Source organism: Peromyscus maniculatus, chromosome 1 (genome assembly GCF_049852395.1).
Source record: "Peromyscus maniculatus bairdii isolate BWxNUB_F1_BW_parent chromosome 1, HU_Pman_BW_mat_3.1, whole genome shotgun sequence".
Lineage (NCBI taxonomy): Eukaryota > Metazoa > Chordata > Mammalia > Rodentia > Cricetidae > Peromyscus > Peromyscus maniculatus.
This window is the reverse complement of record NC_134852.1, coordinates 38,319,451-38,333,151: the sequence shown is the minus strand read 5'-3', so window position 1 is coordinate 38,333,151 and position 13,701 is coordinate 38,319,451. Positions and strand designations below refer to the sequence as shown.

At 45.3% G+C, this 13,701-nt stretch overlaps 1 protein-coding gene across 5 annotated transcripts; it reads right to left on the bottom strand.

Moving 5' to 3' along the window:
* Positions 1–2,006: 2,006 nt before the first annotated feature.
* Positions 2,007–13,342, bottom strand: Siglec7 (sialic acid binding Ig like lectin 7). 5 transcript variants are annotated; one of them, XM_042273862.2, is made up of 7 exons: positions 11,656–13,342; positions 11,191–11,460; positions 10,917–10,964; positions 8,420–8,677; positions 8,067–8,160; positions 7,670–7,749; positions 2,007–2,994 (listed from the first exon to the last, which is right to left on the bottom strand). In XM_042273862.2, the coding sequence occupies exons 1-6, from the start codon at positions 12,080–12,082 to the stop codon at positions 7,677–7,679; spliced, it is 1,170 nt and encodes a 389-aa protein (XP_042129796.1). In that variant the 5' UTR covers positions 12,083–13,342; the 3' UTR covers positions 2,007–2,994; positions 7,670–7,676. The 5 variants fall into 5 exon arrangements, with proteins under 5 accessions (XP_042129796.1, XP_015860249.1, XP_076432826.1 ...); XM_016004763.3 differs by lacking the exon at positions 2,007–2,994 and adding an exon at positions 6,863–7,259; XM_076576711.1 differs by lacking the exon at positions 2,007–2,994 and adding an exon at positions 6,863–7,209.
* Positions 13,343–13,701: the final 359 nt, after the last annotated feature.

The following is a 13,701-nucleotide window of genomic DNA, read 5'->3' as shown; positions in this document are numbered from 1 at the left end:
AATCAACTGTCTCACCTATTCAGAGGGCCTGATCCAGCTGGGAGCCCCTCAGTCTTTGGTTCATAGTTCATGTGTTTCCATTCATTTGGCTATTTTTTTTTCAATAATTGAGTAAAACTGAAATTTATTATATGCCACAGTCGTCCTACGGACCTCCATGCTATATATATATAGCCTCTATGGTTCTATGGGTTGTGGTCTGATTGTTCATTTTATATCTAGAATCCACCAATGAGTGAGTACATACCATAACTGTCTTTCTGGGTTTGGGTTACCTCACTCAGGATGATATTTTCTAGTTCCATCCATTTGCCTGCAAATTTCATGCTTTCATTGTTTTTCTCTGCTGAGTAGTACTCCATTGTGTATATGTACCACATTTTTTTCATCCATTCTTCCGTTGATGGGCATCTAGGTTGTTTCCAGGTTCTGGCTATTACAAATAGTGCTGCTATGAACATAGCTGAGCATGTATCTTTATGGTATGTATCAGCATTCTTTGGGTATATGCCCAAGAGTGGGATGGCTGGGTCTTGAGGTAGTTTGATTCCTAATTTTCTGAGAAACCGCCATACTGATTTCCATAGTGGTTGTACAAGTTTACATTCCCACCAACAGTGGAGGAGTGTTCCCTTTGCTCCACATCCTCTCCAACATTGGTTGTCATTGGTGTTTTTGATCTTAGCCATTCTAACAGGTGTAAGGTGGTATCTCAGAGTCGTTTTGATTTGCATTTCTCTGATGATTAAGGATGTTGAGCATTTCTTTAAATGTCTTTCAGCCATTTGTAGTTCTTGTTTTGTGAATTCTCTGTTTAGCTCTTTAGCCCATGCTGCTTTTTTAATAAACTGGAATGTCTGTGCACTGTTTAAGAATCATTCATATCCTGTGGCTACAGATACATAGTCTCAGATATTCCTCCCGTGGGTCCTTTTAACCCTTCTGCAATCCCTTTCAGGACAGCAGGCTACGGTGGCAACGTTTGTGTATCACATGAGGAGCCCACTAGTGTGTCAGAGAGGAAGAGCGGGGAAAGATGGTGAGAGAGGCCGAGTCTGAAGTATACAGAAGTGACCCGGGGGGGGGGGGGCGGTGAGGGTGGGGTGGACACACGGCAGCTCAGCAGGCTGAGCCCATGGGAACCCAAGCCCACTCCCTGTAACCTGAAATGTTACTTTTCCCTTAAATTAAAGTTTAAAAAAAGTCTTATCAGAATTGGATGTGACTAAGCAAAGAACCTTGTGCAACGGGAGATCTGCACTATCCAGTTGGTCTAATCGTAGGTGTCCTTCTAAGGAGGAGCAGAGGGAAATGGATGCACAGTAAAGGTGAGGCCTCATGACCACAGAGGCAAAGATTGGAGTGGAGGAATAGGCTAGGATGGCCGTAGCCTTCACCAATAGGGAAAAAGAGGCTGACCCACTCTGTGGAGAGACAACCATGTGATACACGACAAGCATCCAGGGAGCCCGACTTCAGATTCCCACACCCCGATCCATGAGAGAGATGTCTGTGTTTCTGTGGCTGTTGTATGTGATCGTGTCAAGTGCCATCGGAGGTCTTGGGGACAGATCTGTCAAGTAGTTCTCAGGACCCACAGAAGAACGAGGAAGCAGAGCTTCTACCCACAGCCGCTTCTCTCCATGCTGCAATCAGACTCTTCGGTGTCCTTGTACTTCCTCATCCATCTCCTAAACTTCCTCCTTACAGCACCCCTCCTTCAAATACCACGTACTAAAGTGGCTCAACGTGGATGGAAACCTAAATGCAGGCCCCAAAAACGTGCTGATGGGATCACTGCCTCATGTGACACTGGTCTATAAGATAGTACTTTTAGAGGTATTATAAAAATCACAGGAGTCGGGCGGTGTGGCGCACGCCTTTAATCCCAGCACTCGGGAGGCAGAGGCAGGCAGATCTCTGTGAGTTCGAGGCTATCCTGGACTACAGAGTGAGTTCCAGGAAAGGCACAAAGCTACACAGTGAAACCCTGTCTCAGAAAAAAAAATCACAGGAAACAAAATATAAACAGATAAACAGGATTGCATTTTAAAAACTAAACTTCTGTAGCCTTGGTGACAAAGGTTCATAATCCCAGCAACTTCACCAACTCAGGCAGAGGAATTACACAGTTCAGGCCAGCCTGGATGGTGGAGTAACCCCAAGGCAAACCTGGGCAACTCAGTGAGACTCTATTTCAAAATAAAAATTGCAGAGGCCTGAGAGTGTCAAAGGGTACTTACCTAGCATGTGTGAAGTCCAACAGTCACATCACATCCTGGGGGCTGGAGAGGTGGCTCAGTGGTTAAAAGCACTTGCTGCTTCTCCAGAGACCTTGAGTCCAGTTCCCAGAGTCTATGTCAGGTAGCTCACAGCCACCTGTAGCTCCAACCCCAGGAGATCAGAGGCCTTCTTCTGGCCTGTGAGCATCAGCACTCATGTGGCGCACACACACACACACACACACACACACTCTCTCTCTCTCTCTCTCTCAAATAAAATAAAATCTTAAAAGAAATAAATATCAGCCCTGATAAATATATACATTTAATATGTACACATTATATGAAGTTATATGAACTTCTTTGCAATAAGAAAGATGACCAGGTAACCAATAGGAAAGTAAGCATGCATTACAGAAGGAACAAAGTGACCTAAGCTGAAGGAAAGAGCATTATTAAAGGCATCTATATTGATAGTACTTAGAAGTAGATGTACATGGACACAGGAAGTTAAATAAAGGGCCCACCTTACTATTCTAATCAACATGTCATGGCAGCTCCCCACTGTTAGGACAACTTCTATCAAAAAGAAGAGATAAGGAACTGTAGAGATGGCTCAGCAGTTAAGAGCACTAACTGCTCTTCCAGAAAATGTGGGTTCAATTCCCAGAAGCCATATGGCAGCTCTCGGCATCCATTTTAACTCCAAATCCAGGGGATCTGATGCTTTCTTCTAACTTCCATGGATACTGCCTGGACCTGGGCAAGACATCTATACACATAAAATAAAAACAAATTAATTTTTTAAAAAAGAAAAGATGAATGTTCCAAGGGTGTGGGGCAAAGAAAATCTTTTTACACTACTGTGGGGACATGTTAGTACAGACATTGTGCTAATCAGTATGAAGAGTTAAAAACAATTAAGCAATAGAATGGCCTCGGTGCAGAACTGTTCTTGAAGGCGCTGGCAGATAAAGGGAATGGAGTCAATGCCTCAAGGAGACACCTGCACCTCTGTCCATTACAGCCAAGAAACAGAATCAAACTGAATGTCTATCAGTGGGTGATTGGAGGAGATAAATGGATGGAGGAGATAAAAAGAAGGGAGGAGAAAGAAGGGGGAGAGAAAAAGAAGAGTAGGAGGAGAGAGGAGGAAGAGAGAAGAGGAAAGGAAAAGGAAGGAGGATTATTATTTATAATAATTTATCATTTATTTTATAATAGTAATAATTATTACTATTATTATAAGAAGAAGACTTAAAAAGCAGAAAATCCTACCATTTGCAAAAACAGATGAACTTGGAGGATGTTACACAAGGCAGGTACAGAACAATGGTTGTCACATTGTGACAGTTTATGTGCAATCACATACTGTGTGCAGCTCACAGGAAGGACTATAGTTGACACACAGTGGCTGATGCCAGAGGCTGAGGGCAAGAGCTGCAGCTTGGTGAAACTGCAAGAGGCCCTTGGAGAGCAGGAGAAGGTGCTGGAAACCAGCCACACTGCGCCAAGACCACACTGCAGCTGCAGATTTCAAAATCGCTCCGTTTAAATTTCAAATTTTCTGATGACAAAGCAAAAACACAACAAACAGCAGCAGAAGCAATCCATGCAAGAGCACGGCATGTTTGTCACCGGTGTCGAGGACGTTTGTGAATGAGGATGCGAGGTGAGTCTTGTTACACAGCCACATCTCAGTGAACATCTACTTCAGATTCACGCTGTTCGCTCTAAATAAATACAACTTCTATTTGTCAATAACATAAGTAAGGTGATGATAAAGGGAAGTGGTGAGTATCCAGGAAAATTACATTCTGCTGCTGGGAGGACCAGCCTTCAGCAGCTCAGGAACTGAAGGGGAGCCACAGAGTCTGAGGACTAATCACTCAGCTGACCTTTCTATCTGAGGGAGCAAAACCTAATTCTGTGGGGGCAGCAAAAAGGGGAAACACACACAGGTTGAGGGTCTCTCTATAATCTCTTTTCTTTATTTTTCAGAAACCCTTTTTATATTGCCCACACCAAGTCCATTACAAGAAGAGGATTTTCCCCAAAACCAAAAGTTACACAGGTACCACATAATCACCTTACAAGAAGAGGATTTTTCCTATAACCAAAAGTTACACAGTTACCACATAATCACCTTTAAAACATATTTTTCTGGAACAAGTCAATCCCTTTATATTTCTCAACCACATCTTTATGCACTTTCTGAGAAGCCCACACTCAGTTAAACATTTATCTTTTAGACTCCTCATAGATCAGGTACCTTTCAGCTTCATAACCATTTACATTGGCAGTAGTTTTTATAATTGCCAGAAAAACAGGTTACTTGTTTCACTTTTCATATTTTAGAGTCCTGTCCAATTATCTTAACTAACCATTCAACTCTTTGTTTTTTAGTTACATTAAGTCATTATTTAAAGCTTTGTTTTAGTTATGATGCACATCAAAACCCATGAATACATTTCCCAATATTAAGATTAAAAGCACTTGAGCTAGTCTAGCTTCTGGGAGTTAATTGCTTTCCTTAATCATTAACCTAAGCCACAGTCTATATGGCTCCTCAAGAAAAACTCGTAGGTCCTAGCTGTGTGACACTTTCTTTTTCCTATTTTCTACCCTTCACAGACCCTGCTTTATCAGGGGTGGGCACAACACTGTATTCTACCTTTACCTGTATTAATTTTTCCACTAAACTAACCTCTATCATAATCCTTTACTAATATTGTTAAAAACTCTTAGTCAACAAAATTCTATTTAAACTAACACTATTATTGTATAAAATTATTATTTTAATTAAACAGTACAGCTTAAGAGGAAATCATCTCTACAATGACCCACAGGTAGAAATGCCCGGCAGAAGGGGATATTTCCATGAGATAATCACACTACATTGAAGGCAGTGGGGATCTCCCCAAACCCATTCACACCATGCCAGATACCAGAGAAAAATGGCAGTGGCAATCATGTAAACGCACAGCAGTAGCAAGAGACATTCTGGAGCCCAAGTCCTCAAGGCCTTGCCTATCCGATATTCACCAATCAGAGCCCTGCGTTCTGGTGAGCCAAACTCCTGGAGCTCAGTTGCCACCTGCTGCTCCTCTGCCATGGCCACAGTAATATTCTACCCAAGGACACTAACTTTTAATGTTAAATTTTTGTTTATGTATGAGTAAACTTATTTGTCTTGCCTGCCTATATGTCTGTGCTGCACGTGTGTGCCTGGCTCCTGAGGAGTCCAGGAAAGGAAATCCAGGAACTGTTACAGAAGGTTGTGTCCCAACATGTGGGACAACCAAACCCAGGTTCTCTGCAAGAGCAGTGAGTGATTTTAAACTTGATCCACCTCTCTTTAACCTCTAAATTTTAGTTTTTCCATTTACTTTAATAAGCTGAAAATATTTTGTGAAAATATCCAAGGGCAATTCAAATAAATTATCACAATTTGTTAGCGAACACCTGCTGTTGCTAAGGTCTTGGGAACAGCTCAGTTTCTCATTTGCTGTCTGTTCCCACCCTTGTGGGTGTCACTTTTCCCAACATGGCATTGACATGCTAAATCTGACCCTGCCCTCCATCCACAGGCTGATACAACCCTCCTGACATCACCGTGTGCATGGAAGACCCCTCTCAGAATTGACACCTTCCCCTCACACCGACCACTGAGGGAGCAGGAGCCCTCATTCCTGGTGCTCAGGAAGCATCCTAAGACAGGTCCAGCTCTTTTCTGCCCTTCACTGCCAAAGGCCATTAGATATGTCGGTCTGAGCTCCACCCGTGGCAGCTCACACCCCTGTCACTGCACCTCCTCCAGGAGGCAGAGTAGCTCTTCCCCCGCCCCCAGGATAGCTTTGGTCTAATGTTCCCTAAGGTTTGTGTGTTAAAGCCTGGTACCCAGCTGGCAGTGATATGGGTGTGATGGATTGTGTAGGGAGCGGGTATAGGGAAGAGTGAGGTCACTGGACGTGTGCACCTGAAATGGATCTTGGGACCCTGGCTGATTCCTCTCTGTCTCTTTTGCCTCTCCTAGCTTTCATGGGGGGAACAGGCCTCTACCACACGTTCCTGTCACCACAGCCCCATGGCAAGGGCCCATGACCATGAAACCTATGAAATCATGAGCCCAGAGAAACCTTTCTTCCTTCTGAATTGTTTTCCTCAGATATTGGGTGACAGTGACAAGCACACTCTTCTTTCAGCTGTTCCAGGATGTATTAGCAGATAAGCCTTGGGATTCCATTAACATGAAAATCCAGTCACAGCTCTGCTTCTCTCAAAGACTCTTGTTTCTCACCATGCCCTATAGATTAACATCTTCCATTGCCCTCCCTCTGCCTCCCTCTGTTCTAAATCTCAGTCCTTTTCTGTGAGTACCACACTTTGGCCAGCTTCTGCCTCTAGCCATTGGGTACACTGTTCTCCAGTCCATCTCCTGGAGGCCTCTTCCTCCAACAGACTCAAAGAGGCTGCTTCTTCTCACTTGAGAGCTTTCCAAGCATCACTCAAGTGTCACCAGCTCATCTCCTGCATCAATTGTCTTCACACTCACATCTCCAGTTGACATGTCCTCATTCTTTGCATATTTTTATTCCTGTTCTCATCTTTACATCAGTCAATCTTTGGTAACAGAAATGGAAGCAGTTCTGTGTCCTGAGGTATGAAAATGGTCCATATGTAGTAATATTGTCACTTCTGCATGTGATCAGAGGTGCATGACAAGCACATGCCTACCCAGAGTAATATACAGCTAGAGGCTGAGGTGCTCAGGTAAGGGACAGGGGGAGAGGTTGGGGAAGGGCTTTGAGGCATGGAGACTCACATATACAATTTTCCATATAGGGGACTGGGAAGGCCGAGTAAGCAATTCATGATGCAATGAACAGAGAACATTGGGAGAAGAGTCCAGCAGCACATAGACCATGCAAGGCTCTCACTGCAGGCTGTGACGTCTGCCCATCTCCATCTATGTGACAGTTCAGGACTGTTCAGGCAGTGGAGGAAGTGAGTGATGGTTGCATCTGGAAGATCATTCTGAAGGCCAGTGTCAAGAACATAAAGATAGTGGATGGAGGGAATTCTGTGACTAGGAACATTTGAGGACCAGAGATGATCAGAATTCAGAAAGAGAACAGGGTAAGGGTAAGGATGGTCCAGGATGAGGGGAGAGAGAGAGAGAGAGAGAGAGAGAGAGAGAGAGAGAGAGAGAGAGAGAGAGAGAGAGAGAGAGAGAGAGAGAAGGCAGTGGTTCATGGCATGAAGGGTGGAGAGAGCTCATGGTAGAGATAAGACCCAGAGCATCATGGTGCTTGGCAGGGACAAGGGTTTAGAATGGGGTTGGGCAGCTGACCTGTGGCCATGCTGAGCCAGGCAGGTCATTCTATGGTCTTTACAAAGAGGGTCCAAAAGGAAGTGAGACAGATGCAGGGCTCTGCTTCACTCACCTGAGAACTAACTGGTGGCCGTGTCTGAACAGTCCCTGTGCACTGCTGCCCTCGCTGTCCTCTTCCTACGTGACCTCACTCTGAGTGAAGAGACCAGGAACATCTCAGAGGACACTCTGGCAGCCACCTCCCCAGTGTCCTTGTCAAAGGCTGGATGGGGAACTGAAGAAGAGACATGCACTATCCCCAAGATATCCTTGCTGAAACCAACTTCTTCCTACATGAGCGACAGCTGGGGTCAGCATCTGACTTATGGGGAGTTCTCACTGCCTACAATCCCCTTACCTGTCCCCACACCCCAGACCCTTTCCTAGTACCCCAGTACTGGAACTCTGGTATTTAGCATCAGGCACCCACCTTCCCCATACATATTCCCGCTCTCAGGGGCAGCACTCACCTGAGAATAATGAGGCACAGCCCAAGAAGCAGGACTTTAACAGCTGCCTCTACCACAGCCACCAGAACCACCTCGGCCATCAGTCCTGATTTCCCTGCAGAAATGTGGTCAGTGCTAGCATCATGCGCTAACCACTGCCCAAAGACCTTTCTTTCTCAGTAGGATTCAGTCCTCTAAATGCCCCCTCATCTCTGAACGTAAGACCATATAATCCCAGGAGTACCCCGCCCTACATCCTGACTATCCAGAGCTCTGGACCAAGTATGTGGATGTGCATTGATGTGAGGCAGAGAAGGGCCCACACTCTTCCCTTGCTGTTCAGTGACCAGGAACCCTGGATCCTTGACACTCACGCTTTAAGAACAGGCTCAGAGACATGTGCTGAGATCCAAGAACATTCTGTGCAGAGCAGGTGAATTTTCCTTCATATCTTAGGTGCATTCGAGGTAGCTCTAACAACCCAGGAGTTGAGAACTGTATGGGACTCAGAATGAGGTTCTCATGAGCCCAGCTCAGCCTGGCAGGAGGGTTACTGTCAACAGTACAGACCACATGAAGGGATTCTCCTTCCAGTAAAGTCAGTGTTGAGCCATTTCTCAGGGCTGTAGTTGCTGGAGAGGAAGAGTCATGGAGTCATTATCAACAAAGAACTCAAGAGAGGGGGAGATCACAGAAGGAGATTCGTAAAGATTCAATGTGGATTTAGTCACACAGGTACAGATGAAGGCAACTCCTCCGATGAGTCCCATCCCTACTCTGTGTGTGTGTGTGTGTGTGTGTGTGTGTGTGTGTGTGTGTGTGTGTGTGTGTGTGTGAATTTTTTACTGTTTGTATAAGTTGTGGAAGGGGTCTTGTGACTCTCTTAACATTTTGAGTTTCCCAGATCTTATAAATTCCAGTACCTCCATGAGTCATGAGCGTCTAAATGTTCTGGTTTGGAAGAAATATCAGCTTGTAGGCAGAGTACACCTTGTGGTCCAGGAGTGCTTGCTGGAGGAAGGATATCTGTCTACCTCATCCCAGAGTCATAAGTAAGGGTCGAGTTTGAAACCATAGCATGATGAAGGTAGAAGAGGATTCCAGAAGGGACAGGGAATGCAAAGCTGCACCAGGGCAGAGCACATCAGAACCACACAGGAAGGACCCTCAGGTTGAACGGAGAAAAAGACAAGGTCAGAGTGGCAGACACTTCCGGTCCATCTTCAGGAGGTCAAAGATGAAGTGTGTGTGTTTTAAGAAACTCACATGTGAAAATTATAACATGCATATGAGTAGGTCAATGTGACTATAAAAAATTCCTTCTGCTTTTTACAAACTACTGAACTCCAAGAAAGGGCAATTAGGATAGGCAATTATAAATGTGCATTTATAATTAACTTCACAAGGAATTGGTAATTTCTCTACCTTGGAAAGACTGTTCAAGACAAAACAACAAAAAGTGAATGACTCTAGAAATCCACATAAAGAATATTCCTAGCAGTTCCAGGAATGAAAGAATGGTGACTGAGATGGGTCTGGTGGTACGGACAGACCTGGATCCCATCTCTCAGAGAATCACAGACAGTGCCGGCATGGGCTACATACCTGCACCTGGTCTCAACTATGTCATTAAGGTATGACAAACACAAATTTTCAAATAATATGGAGGCTCTGGGAACATGGCAGAAGAGGAGGAAAGAATGTGAGACTGGGAGGATGGAGAGGAATGCTGTGAATCAATGTCTTCTGGGCATAACATGGCTGCTTTATCCGTGACCTGTGGCTACCTGAACAAGACCTGCACTAGACTGGGCCCATCAACCTTCCAGTTATGGATGGGGTAGGGGTTCAGAAGGTCTACTATCCCTGAGAAGTTAATGTTGCTGACAGGGAGTAGGGGAAGAGTGGGGAAGAAATCACAGTCCTCAGTAGTTCGGCCACTGGTAAGTTGCCTTTGCTTAAATAAACAACTTCACCCCACGCTCATGGTGGTAAGCCTAATTAAATGCAGTGGGCCACAAACAAAAGACATGAAGGCAGGAGGGGGCTTGATAAAATTGTGAAAGAGCAAATATATTTTTAAAAACCACATAGACATTTCCATTGTCACTCTCTACTGGTAAAGTACAAAAGGTCACACCGCACACATGGGAGGTGAGGCTCTAAAAAACATACGTTCTCATCCCACAGTGCTGGAAATATAATGATGGAAAATATCCTACAACTCCTCTTAAAATTTGTATTTATTCCACTGATCAACTCACATTTGTGAACATAGATTACTGTGTATTTTTTTGATATAATGAAATTAGTGCCATGGCTGCCTATTAATACAGGAAGCCCTTGGAGACAGAGTTCATCCATATATGATGGACCAAAGTGTTGAAGAACAAAGACCATCTAAGCTCTTAACATTTAGTTCCCTCTCAGACTTTCAAGTTCAACTCAGCCTGTGTAGACACTGATTACACCTTGAGAGGGGACTGAGATGCTTGGGACAGACCACCATAGGTTCTGAATATTTACCCATGTGGAAGTGTCTCCTCAGTCACTCAAATCAAAGCTGTAAGGAAAGAAATAGCTGAAGCTGGAGGTTGATCCAAAAAGATGGATGAGAGAGACCAATTATGTCTGTTTGGCTACGTTAAGGCTGCCCTGTGCTGTTGTGATCAAGGTGAATGTACAGCTCTCCTAAGAAGTAAGAGTTATTTAGGGATAGATGCTCAAGTGGACAATAAAGATTCAATGGGGAAAAGGCACTGTCTCCCATAAGGGGTCGATGTACCTAGAGTGAATCTACTATGGAGAAGGACAGGATTTGCCCTTTGATGAACAGGCCCTGCATCCCCCATCCATAAAGTCTTCTCTTACCTGGACCAACTCCTTTGTAGACAGTCATGGTTAGATTCTTTGGAGCATCTGAGAAAGGATGACACAGTAGATCCATTAGTGGAAAGGCTAGGTGAACACCCTTCTTCTGGCCCCAGTAGATGCCTAGGTGAGGATGATGGGGTTCTATCTGTTTCCATCAATTCCTGATCTGCCCAATCCATATTCAATGACCAGTGTACAGACCTTAATCTCATCCCCACTGTCCCCTTGGAGTTTTATCCATTGAAGACACGATGACCCAACCCAGTCTCACATGACACATTGAGACGGATGGTCATCCTTGTGGTCACACCAGTTCCAGGCAGGGTCACCTGACAAGTGAGGTTGGTGCCATGGTCCCAGGGCTGGGGGATGATGGTCAGCACTGAGGAACCAATGGCATTGGTGCTCAAGAGTGACACAGAGGTACCAGTCCAGGAGAAGGTGGGGGGCTCACAGGCCCAAGGCGCAGAGCAGGTCAGGTTGCTGGGACATCCAGCCTCCAGGGTGTCCGGGATAAGGATGTCGGGGGTGTTAGTGAGGGCTGGTGAGGAGAGGGGAGAAATGGAGGATCAGGAGGGGTGAGGTGCAGCTTCAGGGGAAGCCCTGGCTCTGATCCATCTCCTCCCCTGAGCCCTGATGCTCAGACCCAGCTGCTCCCAGGATGGAGTCCTATCCCAGGCCTGCCCTGTGGCACCCATGGCTTTCCCTGGTGGCTTCTCTGCAAGCCATGTCTGACCTGTCACATTCAGAGTCATCGTGTTCCAAACATAATTATACTTCGCTTGTCCTCTTTCCAGGCGAAAGTAGTATGAGCCTGTGTCCTCCTTCCTGGTCTTTCTGATGTCCAGGGAGCAATTCTTCTTCTGTGGGTCTCCCAGCAGGAAGAATCGGCCCTGGGTCTCCTTCAGTGCTGGCCTTTGTGGGTTATTTGTGGCCACTGGGGAATCACTCCCTATTTTGGCTCCACTATGGAACCAGTATCCATGAATCGGGCCTCTGTAGGTCCATTTCTCCTCAGGGTAGGAGAACGTACAAGGTACGCGGATACACAGGCCCTCTTGCACCACCACCTCCCTTTCCACACTCAGGGTGTAACCCTCCATGGCTTCACGCCCACCCTCTACGCCTTTCATTCCCCAGAGCAGCAGCAGCAACAGCAGCATGTCGAGCTGAAGCTGCAGGGCCACCAGAAGTCTGACTCTCTGGGCTCTTCTCTGAGGAACTAAGAGATGCAAGGTCTGGAGGAAGTCCTACCGGAAGCAGGGGGAGGCCAGGACAGTGACTGCTGTGGGAGGAGCTTGGACCTTGAAGATCAGCCACCCAGATCTCCTGAGGCCAAAGAAGGCAACTGCCTCCTCCAAATTCACCCGTGTGGGGTCTGATCCCATCTTCTCCCTCTCTGCACTGACCTTGGCCTTTGAGTGACTTGTCCTGCCCAGTGAAAATGGGTTTGCTTCATCCAGAGCCCCCAGAGCCTCCCCTGAGGCTGATGATATTGGTGGAGTTGGGGATGGATGTAGAGCACAGGGGAGAAGAGGGCCTGGGAGATGCAGGCTGGGGGTAACCAGCCTCTCCTCCCTCCCTCCGCAGCTTGTCATGGGCACACCCTCTCTGAACACACCTGGGCTGTGTTCCAAAGCACCACGGTCCAGGGGGAGGTGGATCTCAGGCCCCGGGATTGTCTCACAGCCAGAGCTATTGGAACACCTTGTGGGCCAAACAAGCATGTGTCACTGATGGGCACCACCACACCTTGACCAGGACTGCTTGATCATGCCTACCTCTTGCCCTCTAATTAAACCTAAACTTCACATCAGGACCCTGAAGATGGACTTGAGGGTCAGTGAACCTCTATTTGTTTCTCTTCCTGGTGTAACCAAGTTACATTAAATCTCCCTCTTTCTTATGTCTTTAGTTGGTGTATGGAGGGTGAGTGTGGTCAAGCCTGCTTTGTTGGGGCTACTAGTGCTCAAGCATTGACCTTGAAAACTACAATAACACAGATTATTGGAAAAAGCAAAATTTCCTTCCTTGTTCTAGGATGGATTTCTTGTTGGCATTGGAATTCAGTGTCACTCATATTAGGCAGATGCTCTACTCCTGAGCCATGTCTCCAGCCCCTCACTGGAGGATTCTAGGCAGGGGCTCTAACCCTGAGTCCCACCCCATCCTCTCACTGAGTATTCCAGACAGGCTCTCTACTGCTGAGTCATGGCCACAGTCCATCATTACATATTTCTTCTTTGCTGTTGTCTCTTACTGTCCCCTTGCTCCAGAATACTACTTGTTTGCGCACAGACTACTCCAGTCAGTCAGGACTTGGCCATAATTCTTAATTTTCTCAGGATCCCCATTAGATTGCCAGTGCCCTCTATCAGCAGGAAGTAGTATGAGAAGCTATGCCCAAATTCCCAAAATATTGCTTATGAATGTTTATTTTCATTTAAAGTAGGTTGATTATAAATGCAATCTGTTTCTAAAGAAGAAAAGGGGATAGTATAGATATGATGGGATGAAAGGATAGATTGTTGAACCTACTTTTAAAGAGCAACTTGTTTAAAATGTTTTACATTGGTATAGATCTTCATTTATTACAAATTTAATTTTATACTGTATATATATATATATATATATATATTTCTACTTTCATTTAACGTATTATGTTTATGTAACTCTTTTAAATTGTAATGGATAATTAAGAAATACAGATTAATAAGTAGTTTTTTATGATAATCAAACTTATAGTCATGTTAGTTAAGTTTTCTAGGTGTACATAGATATA